Source organism: Carya illinoinensis, chromosome 10 (assembly GCF_018687715.1).
Source record: "Carya illinoinensis cultivar Pawnee chromosome 10, C.illinoinensisPawnee_v1, whole genome shotgun sequence".
NCBI classification, from domain to species: domain Eukaryota; kingdom Viridiplantae; phylum Streptophyta; class Magnoliopsida; order Fagales; family Juglandaceae; genus Carya; species Carya illinoinensis.
In genome coordinates, this window is record NC_056761.1 from 12578587 (window position 1) to 12600800 (window position 22214).

The 22214-nt window shown below is 36.0% G+C and overlaps 1 protein-coding gene across 6 annotated transcripts; it reads right to left on the reverse strand.

The window, feature by feature from the left end:
* Window positions 1–4568: 4568 nt before the first annotated feature.
* Window positions 4569–14586, reverse strand: LOC122279081 (carboxyl-terminal-processing peptidase 1, chloroplastic). 6 transcript variants are annotated; one of them, XM_043089408.1, is made up of 13 exons: window positions 14076–14584; window positions 13756–13875; window positions 13017–13154; window positions 11920–12024; window positions 11663–11831; window positions 10740–10816; window positions 9448–9492; window positions 8217–8300; window positions 7040–7078; window positions 6897–6959; window positions 6291–6420; window positions 6153–6212; window positions 4569–4955 (listed from the first exon to the last, which is right to left on the reverse strand). In XM_043089408.1, exons 1-12 carry the CDS (start codon window positions 14496–14498, stop codon window positions 6160–6162), a joined length of 1446 nt encoding a protein of 481 aa, XP_042945342.1. In that variant the 5' UTR covers window positions 14499–14584; the 3' UTR covers window positions 4569–4955; window positions 6153–6159. The 6 variants fall into 6 exon arrangements, 5 of the variants coding, with proteins under 5 accessions (XP_042945342.1, XP_042945346.1, XP_042945345.1 ...); XM_043089412.1 differs by having other exon boundaries at window positions 13756–13923; window positions 14076–14219; XM_043089411.1 differs by having other exon boundaries at window positions 13756–13957; window positions 14076–14218.
* Window positions 14587–22214: the final 7628 nt, after the last annotated feature.

Here is a 22214-nt window from a genome sequence, read left to right on the forward strand (position 1 = left end):
TCTAATTTAAAAGAATGGAACTATTATTCACTAGAAGAGTTATTTGTTGTTGTTGAAGGGGGAGGAGGGAAATTAGGATTAGGGATGGAGGGAAATGGGCCCATGGGGTAGTAGATAGGGGAGGAGATGGAGCTCCAATGGGAAGGGTCCTATACAAAGTTAAAACACACTGTTTGAAAAATGAATAAATCTATTTGTAGTCCCTGAATGGGGACTGCATTGCAGACCTAAATGAAACGCAGCGTTTCATTATTAAATAAAACACTGCATTTCATTACATGAAAGAAAATGGGGACATGACGCCGATGAAACAGGTCTTCTGGCCCTTAGAGAAACTTTCATTCCTCAGATGAAATCGCCCTCCCCTCGCCCCATCTCCCCATCGTGAAACGCACATGGTTGAGCTGTAATGACTTTTTCCCCACCTCTCAATTGAACAGTACCGGATTTGCACAGAGAACCTTCTTGCGTTTTCACTGTCAGTTTTAATTTTTGCAACTCGGAGCATTGTGATAGGTGTGATTGTATACCATGCAATAAGAAAACGAATCTCTGCCCTCCCTCAAGACAGATCTCTATGGAAGTTACTCTTGGATGATCTCCTCAGGAATTTAATCACCAACTTCGAGAATGCAGATGAATTATCCTTGAGTAATTGAGCTGGGGAGTCGTACTCTACAACCTTGCCTATGTTAAGCAAAACAACAGCAATAATAAGCTAAAATCAATTCAATGATGTACGAAATCTTATATAAGTGATAATAATCTATATGATTCTTAGCAATTTTATAAATATGACGAAGCCCAGAATTTTATATATATTCTTAGCATCCCCTTGTTTCTTGAATTAAATTATCTATTGTAGTATCGATAGAAGCAATAGCTTCATCCAACACTAGAATTCTTCTCTTCTTGAGGAGAACTTTGGCTAGGCAAACAACTCTGTCCAACATTCTAATTTTCTCCATCTTCTACAACTGCTTTTCCTAAATTCCAGAACAAAAAACCCAAACATTGAAGGATAAGTGGCTTTGTGGAAGAGAGGGAAGAGAATAAAAATTCAGGACAAAATATTTGAGAGAACAGCATTTGAAAATATTTTTAAGGGGCGGAGAAGATTGGGTTAAGGGTGGTCGTTGATGGTGAAGAAGAGAGTGGTTTGGGTCAGGGGGCATGCACAGTAGAGGGAAAAACAATTTTCTGCTATTTGAAATGTTTTGGGTTTAGGTTGGTGAAGAAATAGGGGTAATGTAGTCAGTTCATGCTTTAAAGGGGATAAACTAGTCATTTCATACACTAGGACTGCAATACAGTCCTCTAAGGAGGACTGCATATAGACTTGCTCTTGAAAAATAATGAAACAAACCATTTTATTTTAGGCAATCCCTCCCCGCCTTCCACAAATTCCTCTCCCACCTATTCATTGAAATACTGCATTTAATTTTTGACTTGGCATCCCAGCTTGAGTTCATGCTCGATTAGGACTGTTCATTCGAATCGGGTGGACCGGAACCCGGATAACCAGATGTCTGGTTATGGGTTTTGTCCGAGCCGAAACCCGCATTTTTAAAATCCGAGTTTAAACCCAATACCCGGATTTTTTTAAAATCCACTTAACTGAGGGGCAACGGAACCCGAGTTAAGTCACTCAGTGACTTAAGGACCTAACGTCCCAGACTCCAGTGATGATCACTGAGTGAGGGCAGTGGAACGACACTGTGAGAGAGAGAGAGAGAGAGAGAGAGAGAGAGAGAGAGAGAGAGAGAGAGAGAGAGAGAGAGAGTTACGTATACCATGCAACGTCCGTGGGTTGGGGGGGTTGCTGCGAAGGTGCTGACCTCCAACTGATCGGCGTCAGACGATCAAGGCTCGTTCCCTGGCGTCTTCTGCTGGCGGTGACAACCTGAAAAGGGAGAAGTGATGACCGGCGTTATCTGTGGCTGAGGAAGGAAACGTGGAGGGCTGTTGGACGTACGGTGGCTTCCAAGATGCAGTGGTGGCTGGTTTTCCAGGTGGAAGTATTTTGGTTTCAGTGTAGCAGAACGAAGCACTACCCTGGCGGTTTCCGGTGGCTGGGCTCTACTGGACATATGTTAACGTTTTGCTCTGTTTTCATGCTTAAAAACAGAGATTTCTGTATTGTGGGTGCAGGAACATCATGGGTGTGGAAGCATGCGGCGGTGGAGGTTTCTTCCGGTGGTTTTCTTCTTGGCGTGTCGGTGGCCCTCAATCTGTGCTCCGATGGTCTAGTGTAGCACACTGGCGACTGTAAGTTAAAAAAAAAATAGAAGAAGAACAGGATCATGCGGCTGTAAGTTTTAAAAATAAAAATAAAAAATAAAAGAAGAACAGGATCATTGTAATATCCACAATCTGTGCTCCGATGGTCTAGTGTGACACCAGCGACTAACTTTGTAAGTTAAAAAAAAAAAATAAAAGAAGAAGAAGAAGAAATCCGGGTAATACCCGGAAATCCAGTTCCGGGTTTTAAAAAACCCGAATGCACCCGGATTTCAGACCGGGTCATAACCGGGTATATCCGGGCTGAAACCCAGTCCGGATTTAAAATCCGGGTTTCGGGTCGGGTACACCCGGATATTCGGTCCAAAATCCGGATGAACAGTCCTATGCGCGATTCGTCCATGAAATTGACTGAATCTAGACTTTTTCTTTTCCACAAGGTGATTTTTATACAGTTATGTGTAACTTTGTAGGGCATAGCTGTTTTTGAAAATAAAAAGATTGTAAATCTTTTACAATCATACATAATATTTTGAATATACAGACAAAACAAAAATATCTAATATACTCTCAAACTAACATAATTTCATATGATATGATATATCTATTTTATAATAAATGTATTTTTACAATCTAATGTACCACACTAAACCACGTTAGTTTGCGAGTATACTTTTGTGAAATCTCTTTACGATTTATTATAATACATTTGATTGTGAAATTCGTTTTATCATTAAGAATATCTAATAAACCGTATCTGTATATAAACTTTATTTTCATAAATTCTCTTTGTAAGAGAAGTGTTATTGCCACAAAGAAATCCTATAAAAATAAATCAACAAATTGACGTAATTTTATATGATACGTTAAATCTACTTTATAATAAAAATAGCGTTACAATCTACCGTATCGCATCAAGCCATATCAGTTCGAAGATTTACTTTTGTTGAATTTCTTTGTGGCTAAAACATTTCTCCACCCTTTTGTTGATTTTCTCCTCCCTTTTATATCAACGTGAATTTCGAGTAGTACTTGCCTAGCTAGCTCCTTGGATCGAGTTTAGAGTCGTTGACTCGCTGGCAATTGGCAAATGAATTGAGTGAATTGCCATCGATCTCACTTTGGAGATAAGAAGAACTGAAGAATTAATTAAGTTGGCATGTTTCATGAGTTAAGGATAATATGGTGCAAGAAGTAGTCCCAGAAGAGCAGCAGCAGTAGTAGTGGTGAAGGGAATCATGATCAGTGAATTAGGAGGAGTAGGAGTGGTTGGGGTTGTTGGGAGTGTTGGTGTCGGGATAACTGGTGGGCTAGCTTGTGCTGCAAAAATGGATTAGATTACTAAGAAATGCCAGGGACAAGTTTCAATATTTCACTTTTTTATAAAAGACCTATGTAGAGTTTGTACATTTTTAACTTGTATATATCATTATTCTAGATTATTTTATGTTGCCTTTAGCAGCTTTGCCTTGAGAAATGAAATTAGAGAGATGGTAGTTATGAAGATTACCTGAGTGTCGTGGGTGATTCGTAATTACCTGTAAAAATGAGAAAAGGTAGTAGAAAATATGAATGTATTTTTTTTTATGGCTATGAGAATTCGGATATCGTGCAAATGCAATATGTTTTATTCATTAAACTTCAGACACTTACAATGCTCTCACATTACATAGGTTGAAACCTTGAAAATGAAAATTATTTGTGCAAGGCTATGTAAGTTTTGATTGGTGTGTTTACATCCTGACTAATTTTGGAGAAGCACAGGCACTCAGTAAGAAATTTTTTACAAGTGTACCTCAGATAATTATTCAAGGAAAAAATGGTTAGACATGAGAGAACATACCCCAAGTCTAAGGCCTTTACCAATTGAGTAAGTCCAAAACCAGAGGTTATATTATTTTGTCCTTTAACAAATGCATATGGGCTGCTTAAATAAATAAGAGAGCTGACAATTTCTTTCGGTGACCTTTTGTTTTTCCTGGGTCCTCACCGTTGAGGCTAACAATGAAGAGGATCTAGCCAAGGGTGAGTGTGTGTTCAAAACAAAGTCTGCAAAATCGAGCTTATCAGATATGTGAACCTAAAAGCATACCCAACCACCAAGGGTCTGGGTTTGAGTTCACGACAATTCCATACAGTTTGCAACTGAGGAGGATAGGGGATGATGCAATCTGATTGGTACCCCAAAATGTATTCCCAATACATTCACAAAGCTTTCTGGGACATGAGAATAATTAGTAACAATATACCAGGAGTATTAGTTCCAGGGACAAGAGTAAGCACAACAACATTAATCCGCCTCTAATTTTGTCTATCAGTACAACGAATTTAAAATAAAAACTCTCTATATTCTGAGTTTCTGTTTCAATGCTGCATTAGTATAATACTGATCAGTTCTACTTTGTCTCAGTACAGTACAAGCTATTACCATTGTTGAACTATTAAAGTAAGAACTAAATATTTTTCTTTTCAATAATAATGAAGAGAACATGAATAAGTTTCTTGCAACAATTGGGGTTTTATTTGATGAGCCTGGCGTGCTAGTTGCTACTTACAGTCTTCCAGAAAATTCAAGTATAAACAATAATGGCCATGAAATCTTCTTGTGGCAATGAATTGGATTGAAAACCCCCACACCCAGCTTCAACGCAAATTTCTTTCATGGTGATCACCGGGGTAATTTCTTCTGAGCTGATCAAATCAGAATTGTGTACCTGTAAGAATAAAGCCGGAGTTAATACCGTCAACACTTCAAATCCAAAATAGCTGTTGTCCCTCAAAAGTTCAAAACTGCTGTATATACCTAGGCGTACAGAAGTAAATGCCTTAGAGCACCATATCTAAGCTCATACAGCACAAAAGCAAACGTAAATTCATATTATCGGCTTGCTTTGCTACTTCCAGGTTGTATATCAGTTGGTTTATGCAGATTGTTTTAACTACTTCCAGTTGTGTCCTTGTTTAGGAATAAAGCTGTTTTGGCTACTTTCAAGTTGTATACCAGTTAAGGGTGGCAATACATGACACAACCCATGAACCCGACACAAAATAAGTGGGTTTGGGTTTGATATAAATGGGTTGGGATTAAAATGAATTGACCTAATTAGACACGATTAATAAACGGATCAATTCGCAATCAATCCGTATACTACAAATAAATTATCTTTTCAAATTTTTAAATGTTCAGTCTTATATGTCTTCTTTTTTGTTGAGAATATTTAATGTTAATATTAGTACTTGACTACATAATACCTATTAAACTTTTTTCATTAATATGTGATTTTAATTTATGAAAATATTAATTTTCTTCTATATTATTGGTTTGGATATTGATAATAAAATGTTTTATCATGAATCCAGTTGTAACTATGAATGATTTCTATAGTTATCATTGTATTATATATGAAATTATATTAATTGGGTTAAAAAATAAATGAGTCAGCTCAACCCGTTTTATATTAAATGGGTTAACATGCTAAAGCAGGTTAAACAAGTTGAAATGGGCTGAATACAGGTTAATTACTAAACAGATTAAGCGGGTCATGTCGTGTCACCTGTTATTTATATGGGTCATGTTAAGGGTTGGGTCTGACCCGTTTAATTAAACAGTGGCCGTTTAATTAAACGGGTCAGGTTTGGATTAACCCACATAATTTAATCATGACTTGAAACGATACAAACACAACCCGCGAATACGAGTTGCCACCCCTACCAGTTGATTGTGCACTATGTCCAAGATCACAAGGCACAAAAGCAAGCCAATCAAATCACTCTTCCTTGTTTGATTGGCTACTTCCACAGATAAATTTTCAATAAAAACAAGGAAGTGTTCACATGATCATGTCCTACACTAGCGATCGAACAAATGAAGAAAAAATGCATAAGAAATTAAAGATAAAAAAGGCCATAACCTCTGTTTCATCCTTGCTGAAGCTTGCACTGAGATAGATGCTGCCTGACATCACTCCAAGCTGTATGTGGTGCTTTATTGTTTAGATTAAATGGGGCCTTACTATCACTTAATTGCAGAAATAGACAAAGAACTCTACCTGGGAAATTTCGATAATCAGGCTCTATTCCATTGCCATTTATATCCCTGTGATTTGGTGTGACATACTTTCCAACAGTAACAACCACACCAGATCCATCATGAAGTTCAAATACAGATTGAATCAAACCCTGCTCAACATATACAACCTAGAATCAGAATTAAAAGGAGGGAGTTGCCATTAATTCTTACTTTAAAGCATGTAATAAAAACAATCCAGGATAATCGCATACCTAGTTTTTGGTTAGTCGGATATCAATTATTAAATACAAATCTTGAAAAACAAAACCCATGCTATAGCTGGAGAGAGCAGAAACTAACAGAGGTAGGTTTATTTTTATCCCTACCAATAATAAATAAAAGCATCTTTTGTAACTGTCCAAAGTGCAAAAGAACAAAAAATCCTCCATATGAAAGTTTAAAGCTGAGTACAATACACTTTTCCTTTGAACAGCTTCTATAGACTTTAATGGGATTATCTTTCACGATTTTCTAGTATCTTTTTCCCCAACTAAATAGATGTTTGTTTACAATTCACATGGCATATAAAGACAAATCCGAACCACTAGAGATTATTAAATCAGCAGTTATGAGTGAATATCTGAACCTTGCCAAAAGTCCTTTCCCCCACAAGAACAGCCCTACAATTATCATGCAGCGAAGAAGCAACCTGTGATAAGAGTACCATTTACAATAGTACAAATGTAAACTACAAAAAGCAATTTCAAATGCTCTAGGAGAGCCACTCACAATTTCACTGGCACTGGCAGTTTTGTTGTTCACCAAAACCTGCATTAAAATAAAGTTAAAAACTTGGTACTAAAGGTCACCATGGTTGACATTACATGGTCAGTGGTCACAGTTCCTAACATGATAGTACAGAAAAGCTTATAAGATTGATTCGATGATATCATTCCAGGAATGCTATGGGTCAATATTTTACAATCACTTACGAAAGAAAAAAAAAAAGAGTCTGGAAGAGGTTGGCAACTAATTTTGGCAGTGTAGAGTGCAGAAAAGTCCACCAAGAGCTCATTTTTCCAAAGAGCTAAGCCCATTCAAAGCATTACCACGTCAAGGAATTAGGAAAAAGTATGTTAAGCAATTCTGTTTATGATGCAATGTCTGGTTTTAGAGTAAATGAAACCGTAACATCATCCCTCATTATAAGTTTTTATTGAGCAACTCCAATCAATTATGTATTTTCATTATCCCAATCAATCAGTTTTCAGCTTAAAACAGATCGATAGGCAATCTAAAGTTTGACCTAGAAGCCTAGAACCTTGCTTACCAAATCGAACAAACTAAGAAAGATCGAGCTTATTACCAATTGACAAGCATAGATTTATGACAATCCATGTATCCAACACAAAGTTTAAACAGCTCTTTCCCAGCTCAAATTATTCACGCCCCTCAAAATAAACAGTTCATAAATTGTTTGATAAGGCCAAATGGCAGTCATTTGCATTGCATCCCAATTATCACAAAATACAATCAACAGAGGAGAAGCTACAAAAGAAAAAACTTATATTGTGGCCTCATTTCCATATTTGGAACAGACATCATGCATGCGTTCATTCTTATGATGCCATTCAAATTTATTTGTCACTGTATATGCTAGTTCATTGTCATCAGTGTCCAGATCCATATTGGACAGACATGTTGATTCAAAATTGACTATAATGCTAATGAGTGATAAACTTAATTATATTTTAGTTCCTGCATATGGCAGGTCACCGTCAAAATTGTCCTTTGTCCAGGCCCTGGTTGCACAGACAAGCCGTTCATTCAAATTTAAGTATACTGCTACTGAAAGTCTGAAATGAGAGATCTATTTTCATAATTGACTACTAAAAAGAGAAGACGTGATAAATGAGAACAAAGATGGAGCACTTGTCATAAAGATCTCAGATGTAGGAGTACATACAATAACTGGAGCTGTAACCAATGGTGCAGTATCCGCCACAATAGTATTTTGGTACTGAACATCCTTTCCAACGGTATAAATCACCTGTGCCGTCAGAAGAAAACACCACATGGATATGCTGGTTGTAGACCAGATATATGCACTAACAAGTACTAGCATAGAAACTTATTGCGCATTAAAGATATATAAAGGCGTTATTGATGTGAAACATTATTGATGGGAAAAAGAATGCCAACATGATAAAGTAATGCCCAAAATGCACTGCTACCATTTTTGCAAGGGAAAGGTCCAAAGCAAAACAGCAAATCACTATTAATTAATAGATCTATCCCTAACATAAAGTTTTTTATTTCAACAAATATTCAAAAGAATTAGGGACAAATTCTCCACATAGATCAAGGATGAGGTAATTCTCCCATATGCAAAAGGACCATAAGGCCAAAAGTCCTCCATGTTACAGTTAAACGCGTCTTCTCCAAGACACCACAGAACACCAGCAACAGCCATCAACCAACTCTGCCTATCTTCCTAGATCCCTTCCTTACAGACTCAGCCAATCCTAATTCTGGATAACATAGCTCTTAAATAATAAACGTTTAGCCCGCATAACCAGTTGCTGGATCTATTATTTGTTGAAATTTGTGATTAAATGCTAGAATTCCTGTAATTGGTGTATTGTACCATCCAAGTACTCTAGGAGATGATTGCTCTACAAGTATCTGGGTGTGATGGATGATAGAAAGAAAATACTCTGCCCAAGTACACTAGGACATTGAGAAGCAAATTCCTAGGGTAGTGGGCAAAGCAAGAGAGCTTGTATCAATCCAAGTTTCTACTCAAACGGATTCTTTTGAAGAAGGGATTGATTTATTAAATAATGAGGATATTGAATTATGATGAAGGCAGGCATATACATGGATGTTAAAATCTATTAAGTGGAATTGATTCCAATGACTTCATCATATTTTCTGCTCAGTGACAAGAAACTTCTACTTTTGGATGCTCTATGTAAACGGTACTTTCAAGTGCAACCCACAACTGCCAATATGCTTTTCAACGAATCAAAAAGATTAGTTGACTGCTTTTAAGAGCCGAAACGGGGGAAGATGGAAAGATGCAAATAACTGCAAATATTATAGTCTGCACAGGAGACATGGAAAATATAGGCAAATAAAAACACAGTTGCAAACAAAAATTATTTATCAAACGCAATTTCAATAAATTGCACTACCGTCTCCCCTTCTTTTAGAAACAGTTTGGCAATTTCAATTCCAGCCTGAAATAAGAAAAGAATAGGATCAAACTCACAATATTACAATATCTAATTGCAATGATGTAAGCAAATTAACAGAACATATAATTTTCCTCGTATCTCTCATCAAATCAAACAAGAGTTGTAGAAACTGATCAGACATGCAGAGAAGTACACATTCTAATATACGAGAGAGAACAAGGAACAGGACATGTAAGCTGGAAAAAATGTCGCGGATACCATCCACTGTCCACGCCATTCTAGAATGAGTATTATTCATGGTAATATAGCATTCAATAATCAGCACTGTCTTTAGTAGTTCTTCTATTTAGGTTATTCTGGAAAGATGACATTGGAACAACTAAAAGAAAGTGCCAGTCATATGTGCACCTATACCCTAAAAGGGCTGGTCAAAGTTACAATTGGAGCTCTTTAGAATATTATACCAGTTCCATCAAGGAAACAATGTAGGACTTTCTGCTAAATGCACTTATATCATACTCACCATCCAATATGAAGCTTAGAGGGACATTACAATCTCTCTAACTCAAATCTTTTGATGTCCTCATCAGGTCCCATGACACACAGACTGTACCAACAGCAAAGAATAATATTGACACTTGAGTGGATTCCTAGACAGCAGTTATTGAAGTGGATCAAGATGATCTGATAGGTGTAATTCTTTGATGGGTTCTTTAGCTAACGCTATGTCCCAGAAATGTTGCAACAATTCTTACTTTCTCGGCCTGTCTACCCCATGCTAATAATTTTGTTGTCCATTGAAAAGCAAGAGGAAGAACGACAGTAACTTTGCAGGTGACAAATAAACAGGGTCTTTCTACTTTTGACCCTTTTGCTTCTTTGTGGAAATCTCTTCCTGGGAATCTGAATTCTTCCTCACAAATCCTATGCACGTGTATAAGCCACAACAAGAACATTGTTTTGTTCTCTTAGTCCTTAACCTAATTCACTTCCTTGCCAATACTCATTGTAGCAACCTAAGTCCCTCAAAAAATTCTTCTCTATAAATTTAAGTTCCTCTACGAAAAGCTTAATTATGGACATTTGAATGTTCAACCAAAAAAATTCTCTAGATTCATTTGAAAAATTATCTTAAAAGAGATCCAAATATCAGAAGATGACACAATAACAAGTATAAGATGAACAAAACAAATAGAGTTCACACTTGGAAAATCCAATGACAGATGGCTTGACTAAATCATCAAAACTACCTATTAAGTTGAACATGAAGATCAATCTAGAATACAAACCTGCACTAATCCACCAAGGTTATCTCTAAGATCCAGAACAAAATATGAGGCTCCCATATCCTGAAGTCGCTTCATGGCTGCAACAATAATTATTTTATTTATTAGACTCATACAATCAATAAAGCTATATTGTTCAAGTATGTAGCAAACCAAAGCCTCTTGAAGTTAGTTTTTCCATAAGCATCACAAAAGAATAAGGATCCAAGCAAGCCAAAGAGCCAAATAGGTCCATGATGGCAGCCTCAATAGTTTTAAAAGGGAAAACGCTATCTATGCTAAAAATTTTACTTACAAAACCATACGTGCTGATGTGCCAACTACTGAAATGGGTAAAACTTTTAAAATTCAAAATTCGAAATTCAAATTAAAAAATAAAATACTGATAAAATGGGGCTATCACTCTATACGTATAACATTATGCGTAAAATTGTGCATATGTGTAGCACTACTCTTTTAAAAAATAGAAAGGATCCAGTCGTACCCTACAAAGGCATGAATTGCCTTGTTTGGTTATACAGTTCAGATGAGATGAGATGAGATGATTTGTTGAAAGTTAAATAAAATATTGTTATAATATAATTTTTTAATATTAACTTTGTTTTGGAATTTGAAAAAAGTTGAATTGTTTATTATATTTTGTATGAAAATTTGGGAAAATTGTAGTGATTAGATGAGATGAGATAATTTGGTATTTGGTATCCAAACCAGGCCTAAAGAGGAAATGCAAATTAGATTTTTAATCCACTTTTGTGCTCCTTTCTGTTGGTTTGTGTACGCACGTAGCAGCATGAGAATAAAGGACCAACATTGATTGCATAGAAGTTTCCTGTTGTTGAGACTTAGAAGGTTTGTGTATTGCAAAAATATGAAGTATTATACAAAAAGGTTCTGAAGAAATATGGTTTGATTCAATTAACACCTACCAGTCACCAAGTCTTTTCTAGCCAATGCATTGAACTCTTTTAATCGCATGTAGCCAACAGAAGCATTGCCATTTTCACTTTGCTCCAAACGATAAAAGACAGGGGTTCGAGCAACAAGTTGCCTCTGGACTGCAATAGATTGAATAGGCCCACAGTTCCCATGCTTCACCTGAAATTCATAGAATAATCACTATGAAGACAAGTCACAAATAAACTTACCATAGTATTACTATACAAGACGAAATTAAAACCACTACCTTAATAGTCACAAATGTTTCATTTGGGCCTTGTAACAAAGATGATACTTCAAATGCTGATTTCCCTCTCACATCTACTTCATTAACAGCTAACACTTCATCCCCCTAATGAGGTAGAAGAAAGGAAAAAAAATAAATGTAAGGGAACCCATTATGCACAACCAGATATATACAAATGCTGGCAAAGAGTCGATGCAGATAGATAATGGAACTTCCGGGGGGAAGTATTTGTGTATGGCTACGCAAACCCTTTTCCACCATTCATCTCTAGCTAGGGCCATATTCTGTTTCTAATTAATCAAAACAGGAAAAGAAAAAAGAAAAAAAAAAAATCTAAATGGGGGAAATAAGAAAAGAAAAGAAAAAAGTAACTTGGTGAGACTAATACATTTTGGAATGTTAATGCCAACAATACCAAACAACTGAGTTGTGTGGTAGAAGTTGGCACTACTGAACAAATAGAAAAATATAATGGTGGCAGAACCCATCTCGATAGTTAGGCATATGCATGCCTTGACCACTATCAGTACCCTTTCCATTTGTCTCTGGCACACAAAGAAATCTAGTGGAATTCACCTCGGAAAGAAAATCTATGAAGTTTTTTCTTTGTTTCTCACTTCTTTATATTGTTATTCAGTTGCAATCTTGGGAAAAATCTTTATATTAGTCTTCCCCCATTGTACTTCCATCTTCATGTGGATAATTCAACATTATGCACTTGGGAAAAAACTTAACATAAATACAAATAAACAGACCAAGAAATTGGTGAAAAATGACATGAACCATATCCAACAAATATGGTTTTATTTTTTTAAATAAGAACCACAGCTTAGAGACCAGAGAACTGAGAACCGTGGATACAAGGCTAGTAATTAGAGTAAAATTTAGATAAAATGCAGTGGTTTAAAACTAAAATAATTACCCAACTCAACATAATCTGAATTAAAAACATATCACTCATTGTTGCACAAAGAAAGAGTTTTCATAACATATGAACTCCAAGACTCAAACCATGAATCAAGAGTTCAGGATAAAGAAAGGCACAAACTGAAACAAACATTTGCATGTTGCATGCATAATTCTAGCTCCGTAGGTACCTGTCTAACACCAGCAGAATGTGCAGGGCCATCCAACAGGAGTCCTAGTACCTTCAGTTTTACACCTCCATCATCTTCCAGAACTTCCCTAAGGTTTAGCCCAATACCACTCATGTCATACCTTGCCATCTTGGAGAACTTTCAACAATGACAAGCAGCATATAACACGGAAACAAGAAAACTGAAAAGTTCGTAAGTAAAGACCATTATGTATGCCTAAGGGAGACGCAACAAATGTGAAACAAATATCAAACATAAGCATCAAGTACGCTAATGTGGCAACACAAGTGAAGGAGTGAAGCAAAGGCAAGCAAATCGATAGCAGTAACCTACAACCACAACCACCTTAATGTTCTGCTTTCAATTGGTAAATTAGAATCACAATTAAGAGAAACCCAACCTCGACTGCTTGAAAGTTCAATAGGAAAGAAAATAATAGTAATATAACGAATTCAAAAGAAATTCTGTCAAATTCTCTGGTTAGGGCTTATCCACATATCATTTGCACTGCGGAAAGATTTTTTTTTTTTTTTTTTTTTGATCGGTATTGCACTGCGGAAAGATACAAACACAAAGATTAACCAACCAACGGTGTCGACCACTGTTCTAACTACCATACAAGGACCACTCCCTGCATGTAGTGTGCTTGATAAGGGGAGAAGCAAAGGCATGCAAAGTCCTCTTCAGTCTTCACACACACTGAGATAAATGCATAAATATATAACTGTATGATGATTACCTCTTCAGGGGAAAGGAAACGCGTATAAGGATCACCCAAGCTCGCCAACATTCGTTTGATAATATCGTGGGCCTTTGATCTCGTCGGAATGGAAGTGGTCAGAATATCTTCTTTTTTTTGCTGGAAGCATTTAAAGGCTATATACGTCAAACGGGCCCCGTATTAGCCCTTAGGCACTCAAACAGTCCCAGGAATTAAAAAGCTGTTGTCAGTTGCCACAGCAAGAAATTTACCGGTTCGTCTCTAAGAACTCGCACACATATTCATAATTACATACAAACACACGGATCACAGATATAGTTATCTCAATTTGTATGTACCTTCCATGTTTGGGGAGACCAGCGATGGCGACCGGTGTCGAGAAAACTGTCGTTGACGATTTCCCAAGCTTCCTCCACTATCCCCTCGTTAGTCACCACTTCCGGACCAGTCTCGGCCTTCACTAGTCGCTCGTCTTCGCGGCAGAGCTCAGACGATGAGTCATGTTTAGTAGACAAAGACGAAGAAGGAGGAGGAGGAGGTGATTGAACTGTTGGAGACTGAAATGCAATTGAGCCCGGAGACGAGAAGAGGATCCCGAAGGAGAGAGCTCCAGATAAAGCTCCAATCAGGGATTTCTTAGCCCAATCAGCAGAAACGCCATGGGTGGTGGTGAAATTATTGCAGAGGATTTGAGGCTTCCGAGTTTCTGATGGTGATGGTGGGAGGATGGGCAAGGAGCTTGAGAGGGTAGAGACCCTCATCTTTAGCGCTGGATTTTGGTTCGGTGGTGGTGAGGACCCGAGTGTTTATTCTTTTCTTGAATTTCATAAGAAAGAGATTGTAAATCTGCAAGATTGGCTTCTACTTAAATAAAACTCATTTCATAATATGATGGTATTATATCTTTATTCGTTTTTTTATTTAATTGATTAATTTAAAAAATTATTACAATAATATCGTGTTAAAAATAATAACACATGGACTAAATGCTTTTTGCGAAAGAGTTATGCAATTTTGAATATTTTGTAAAATCGAATTAATATTTATCAATTTTAAAAATTTAAGAATTGGGACATTTTGTAAACCAAAACCATTATATATCGATGTTAAAAATTTAAAAATCGTTACTAGACCGTTTAATTATTAAAATTGGAACTTACAGTTTTTTTTATTTCTGTTCGGTCTAATTTTCAGATTTAACGGATAAACAAAATTATATTTCAATAAAATTTTAGTAAGTTATTGATCCATATCCCTCATTTTATAATTTTTGACTAAAAAGTTATAAAATTAAAGTTTATACGTTAATATAAGAATTCAAATGTTATATTAAGAATATAAGATTAATTTTATGTTATATTAATTACCAATTTAATAAATAATATATATAATACAATATAAAAATTATATAAATAATATTTTATATATAATTTACAAAAACTTAAATATATATATATATATATACCGATCCAATTATATTCAAACAAGTTTTCAAAATATGAAAATTAATACCAGATCATTTTAGACCTAATTTTTGGTCTGTAAGAAATAGTTACGAACTCGATCAGTTTATTAGTTTTTTTTTTTTTTACACCCCTACTATTCACAAACAGGTGTCATAATACATCATCTATATTATTAATATGATACGATTTGATTTGTAAGTTTAAACCTCTTAATTTTTTTATACAAATCAAATTCTATCACATCAGCATAATAGACTGTGTCATCAGCAATACATATTCCACACTATTGATGTCGCAGGATTTGATTTGTAAGAATTAAAGTTTAAAATCTTACAAATCAAATCGTGTCACATAAATGATATAAATAATATATTCATTTTTTTTTCTTAAATGTGTCGATAAATGGTGTATTCTCATACCGACTTATAAATAAAATAACTCTTTATATATACTACTTGGAGTTTAAGCTGCCAAATTGCGGAAAAATTAGTTTCCTTCCTTAATAAATACACATTTAGTGGTATGTTGATTGGTGTATTATACGTGGTTAAAAAGATAGAAAGTGGGGATTTTGTGATTTACAGAAAATTCAAATTCTTGTATCTTGGTTTCATGGTTAGGACAAAAGTTATACAACACTTTTTGGAAGTGATTCCAAATTATCCATCCAATTATTACGTCCAAATAGCAAAAATATTACAATTAATTGCTTTGACATTTTCTTTTGCTACATAATATCTAGGGGTGTGCATCCGGACCGGATTTTTTCCGGATCCGGGTGAATCCGGGCGGTTATCCGCCCGGATTACTCCCGGGCGGATTTATAAAACACGGATCCGGTTACGGATCCGGTTGTAAAACCCGGTAATCCGTAACCGGGTTACGGATCCGCATGGTTTTATTTTTGCCGAAAACGATACCGTTGCGGTCTCTTTCATTTCTTTTCCTCTCAACTCTCTCGAAGGCTTGAACGGATTGCTAAGCCTCACTCAACTTCAGTCTTCTCTCAACCCTAGCCGTGCCGTCTCTCATCGCTGTCTCTCAACTCTCTCGAAGCATACGGTATGTTAATCTCTCTTTCTCTATCTCTCTCTCGGTTTGGTTGGTTTTTTTTTTCTGGGTTTGTATTGGATTTTCGCTTAGGTCTGTATTGGCTTTTTTTTTTTTGGGTTTGTATTAGATTTTTTTTCTCGGTTTGGTTGGATTTCCTTTTTCATGCTTTTGGTCTCTCTGTCTCTGTCTCTCTATCGGTTTAGTTAGATTTTTTTCTGGGTTTGTGTTTGATTTGTCTCTGCCTCTCTCTCAGTTGGTTTTTTTTTTTTTTTTTTTTTTTTTTTTTTTTTTTCTGGGTTAAGTACCTGATTAGTGATGTGCTCCCACGATAAAGGTGACCCCAACATTGTCTGTGTTGTTAGCATTATTCTGCCTGCTTGCGAGAGGGGTTTTCGTGGATCACTTATTCATATATTCTGTGTTGTTAGTCTTTGGAGTCTCTTCGATTAAGCCCAATATAAGGTAGGAAATGTAAACATGGGAGGGGTTTTCGCTGTTTGAAAATATAGCAGTCCCTTCTTCCTTGGCGTGGGCTGTTTGGTTTCTCAAATGTCTTTGGCTTATTTTATTGAAGTTGAGATAATTTATTTAATCTTAGCAGTATTAATGTCTCTTTGAGAGTTTAGATATTTCATTTTTTTTTTCAATTTTTTTTATTACTTCTCATTTTAATTTATTGAGTCTTCTTCCACTGTAGAGCCTTAGACAGCCACCTAACTTGCTTAGTGGAAAAGTTGGCTCTTATTATAAGTTGATTGAACTTTATACAAATTATATAATTTAATAATGAATCAATGATTATAATTTTATATCTGAAAACAACCAGCCATTTAATAAGCAAATCGAGATGATGAACTCAAATTTAACAAAGTTTTGATCCAGGCATAGGCATATATATTACGGATATATAATTGGATAAACACTCACCACAGCTTGCAACTTCTTAAAACATATTCCAAACGCCATATACAGGTTTTATTCAGAGATCAGATACTACATATATATCACCCATATATGCATAATCATACGGTTGCCTGCAGGCTTCAGCAAGCCCACTGCATGCCCACACGAAAGTGAAACTTACCTGCACATATATATATAATCTAGTTACCTTTCCCTCACCTTTCCTTATAGCCCAAGACTAAAGCAGAAAGCAGCATACATTTTAATCTAGTTTATCCCTGTAGTCTTCATGTGACACTGTTTTTGAGTTAGGAGAAGCTCTGATATTACCATAAATCTTTTGGCCTGACCTGAAATTTAGATATCCTGTTAGCCCGTCAGAGAAATATTTCACATTGCATTGTCTTTTATTATTAGTATTATTCTGCTTTTGACCATAAATGGGCTTATTGGATATTTGGTTGTGGCACTGGTGGAAATCTTTTCAACAGATGCCCGAGGCAAGGATCCAGCGTCCAGCTGGTTCTCTGTATTCAAGTTGTACTTTTGGCACTGGTAATATTGTGGAAGTGTTTTTTGTCTTAAATTCATGAGAAAAATTTCCTAATAAAGTCGATTTTAAAATTGTTCTCTGTTCTAATTTTCAGGCTTGTGGCAGCAAGTGTTCTTATTGTTTACTTAGCTGTAATTTATAGGACATACGTTCCTGATTGGAAATTCACTGTCCTGAACAGCAATAGTACTGTTGAGATGACAGTAAGCCTTGGCTTCCTTTGATCTCATTCTTTTAAAATCAACCAGTTCTTGTTAAATGACATTGCTATTTTTTTTTTGTTTACTCTTTGTTGTGAAAGTAATAATCTTGGATTCGTGTTTAATTCAGTATTGATCAACATGGGAGTTGATTTATTCAGCAACAGCTGGAACATTGCTTGATCATTCAAAGGGTATGCTTTCAAAACTAATAGAAAGCTTGATTAATGATATTTTTTAATATAGAAGAGGCTGAAGTTGCTTTTACACACCTTGTTTCAACTAAGCTCTATTAATGGGTTTTCTGAGTTAGTTCTTTTATTGTAAAATGAAAGTCTAAAAAATTCTTGAACATTGATTATACAGTTTCTTGAACATTGATGTTTGGCTAGTCAGTTGAATTTTGGTGTCCTCTTTGCCCAGGTCAAGGCTAAGAAACCTTCTTGGAGATTGGTTCCTCGTTTGCTACCAAAAAGGCCACAAAAAGTTCACCTAAAGTCCAGATTGATGCTGATTTGGACCTGATAGACGAAGATAGCCTAAAGTCCAGATTGATGCTGATTTGGACCTGATTTGGTTCCTCATTGTAATTTTTTTTTGTTTTTTTTGAAATAGTAGCAGCATTATATTAGTTTAATTAGGTATAATGTATTATTATTTATTTTTTTCTTTGTAAATTTATGTTTTATTTTGTTCTTTGTAAATTTCTGTTTTGCATTGAGATTTAAACAAAAATATTATCTATTTTGCATTTTTATTTATTTTGTTCTTTAATTTACTTTTTTTTTTTTAAACTTATAAAATGTGTTTAAATTATTTTTTAAAACAAATTGGACAATTGAAACAGGATATCAGATTAAAATTTTTTTTTTAGAGTTTTAAAGTCTTTGAAAAAAAAAAAAAAAAAAAACCCGGATTAAACCCGGTTATAACCCGGATATCCGGGTTTTAAGGTAAAATTTTCAAAAAACCGGGTATCCGGTTATAATCCGGATATCCGGATTAAATCCGGTTATCTGCCCGGATTGGAATCCGGGTGAATCCGGGCGGATAACCGCCCGGTTTTTAAAAGCCGAATCCGGTTATGGCCGGATATCCGGATCCGGATCCGGTTGAACACCCCTAATAATATCTATAACAATTTCCAATCTCTCTTGGACCATGTTTGGAAATTTAGATGAATTGAGAACATCTCATCTTATCTCAAAACTTCTCATAATTTTCTCTTAAATATCACTCAAATACAAAATATTTTTTTTATAAGTAATAATCTTTATTAAATAAAAAAAAAAACTAGGCAATGCCCAAGTACACAGGAAGTATACAAAGTGAGACATCTAATTACATTCTAGTGAGCTGGAAAGAAGATAAAAACTCATGAACATTCCCACACTTCAATACAATAGCAAAAAACCATTGGAAAATAGAGAATACAAAAAAATTCCAAATATCTCCCACTACACGCTCCTTGTTGTTAAAACACTCATAATTCCTTTCCGACCATAAACACCACATTAAACACAATGGTATCTTCCACCACACTGCTGCCAATTGAGCGCTATTGTGAGGCTTATTCCAGCATGCAAGTAGATCCTCCACACTCTTAGGCATAACCCAACTCAGCTAGGCTTTACTAAGGATACCAATCCATAATTCCCCAGCCACCTCACAATGTAAAAGCAAATGATTTGTCGATTCCCCACTCTTTTTACACATGTAGCACCATTCCATGATAATCATACCTCACTTTCTAAGATTATCAACTGTTAAAATCTTTCCATATGCGGTTGTCCACGTAAAGAAAACAAACTTTAGACAATACTACCACCTTCCATATACTCTTCCACAGAAAGAAAGTAGGCTGTTGGATTATCAAAACCTAGTAAAAAGATTTAATAGTAAACTTTTTACTCTCTGTGTGAGTCCACAACATACGGTCATACCCATTAACACCTACCTAGCTTTGCTGAATACAAATAGCTGTAAAAATTTGCTAACTTCAAATTTTTAGTCCTGAGCATTTCTTGTAAAAGTGACAGTCCTAGTTATCGTCTCATTGGCACGACATAGTACTTTTGAAATTGGGGCCTGATGATTTCCAGCCAATTAAAAATAACTGGAAATACAGTGCGAAGATGGCTCTTACCACTCCATACATCGAACCAAAAGCGGGTTCATGATCCATCACCCACCTCAAACTTGAAATGTTTTTCAAAAGTGTTTCACCCATTTCTTATGAATTTCCATAGGCTTATTCCATAAGACCCCATACCCTCTTTAAAACACCATCCCCCACACTCACAACCATACTTGTGATCAATGACGTCTCTCCACAACGAGTTCCCTTCCATTTGGTACGTCCACAGCCATTTCCCTAATAATACCTTATTAAAAACACACAAATTTCACACCCTTAACCCCCTATTTGCAATCAGATAGCTCACCCTTTGCCAACTCACAAGGTGGAATTTGAATTCCTCCCCATGCCACCCCACAAGAAAGCTGTAAACAACTTTTTTATCCAGTTTGCCACCCCCACCAGTAATGGAGAGAGAGAAAAATAGTAAGTAGGAAGATTGGAAATGATGCTTTTAATGAGAGTTAATCTCCCTCCTTTTGATAGGTATAACCGCTTCCAAGCCGATAATCTTTTTTCAATCTTCTCTACTACTCCATCCCAAATACTCTTTGCTTTGTATGACGACCCCAATGGAAGTCCAAGGTATTTCATGGGAGGAGAGGCAATTTTACAACCCAATAACTCTGCTAAAGAGGCTATATTACTCACCTCCCCCACATTGCGCCAAGTTAACCTTGAGTCCTGAGACAACTTCAAAACACAGCAAAATTACCCTTAGGGCTTGGATCTGGCCACTAACAGCATCACAAAAAATGAGGGTATCATCCGCAAGTAAGTGAGAAATAGAACTAACATACTATTGCTACCTACTAAAAAACTAGCAATAAAGCCCCCCTTACGACAGCCTCCACCATGCAACTCAAAGCCTCTATTACAATGATAAAGAGGAAATGAGATAACGGATCTCCTTGTCTCAAATCCCTAAAAGTCTAAAATAAAACCATAAGATCTTCCATTGACTAAAATTGAAAATCAAGCAGTCGAAACACAATGTTTAATCTATTCACACCACCTATCCCCAAAGCCACATCTTCTAAGCATATAGAAAAGAAAGTCTTAACACATATGATCATAAGCCTTCACCATGTCTAGCTTGCAAAAGATTCCTGGGATGCCTTCTCTTAACCGGCTATCCAGACACTCATTTGCTATCAAAACTAAATCTAAAATTTGCCAACCCCGAACAAAAGCATTTTAAAGTTTAGAAATGAGATTGTCCATCACCAAACTCATACGATTAACTAACACCTTAGAGATGATTTTATAAATCCCACCTACCAAACTGATAGGTTGGAAGTCTTTTAATTCATAAGCACCAACTATCTTCGGAATAAGAGTAATGAAAGTAGCGTTTTATTGACTTCTCAAACTTATGGCTAGTATGATTTGTATGAAAAATCTGCATTACTTCCTCATTCACTATATCCCAACACTCTTCAAGAAAGCCATAGAAAAACCATCCAGGCTGGGTCTTTATCTTTGCACTTCCCTTTTACCACAAGATACACCTCCTCTTCATCAAACAGCCTCTCCAACCAACATGCTACATCCAAATCCAGCTGATCAAAAATTAAACCATCAAGTTTGGGGCACCATTCTACTTTTTCAACAAGGAGATTCTCATAATACTACACTATATGTTCTTGGATTTCTTTGAGAGAATATAACACATTTGAGCCAGAATGAAGAACTTCAATAGCGTTGTTGTGTCTATATGAATTAGCCACTTTGTGAAAGAACTTAATGCATTTATCCTCCTCCTTCAACCAAAGCACCTTTGATTTTTGCCTCCAAGATATTTCTTCCATCAACAAAATTTTCTCAATTTCAGTCTCCACCGCATTCTTCCTTAACAAAGAAACCTCATTAACTTCCCCTTCCTCCAAAGCATGCAACTCCTCCCAAATAATATTTTTCTGCACTTCTGTATGTCTAAATACTTCTTCATTCTACTTCTTTATTGGACTTAAAGATTTTAAGTCTATCCACCATCATGAAGCTATGAGTACCATCAAAAGAGTAACTATCCCACCATTCCCTTACCTTGTCTACGAATCATTCAACTTCCAACCACATATTCTCAAATTTGAAGGGACGCCCACCCCCATAAATGTCACCACAATCAAGCAAAGTTGGAAAATGATCTGAATATACCCATGGCA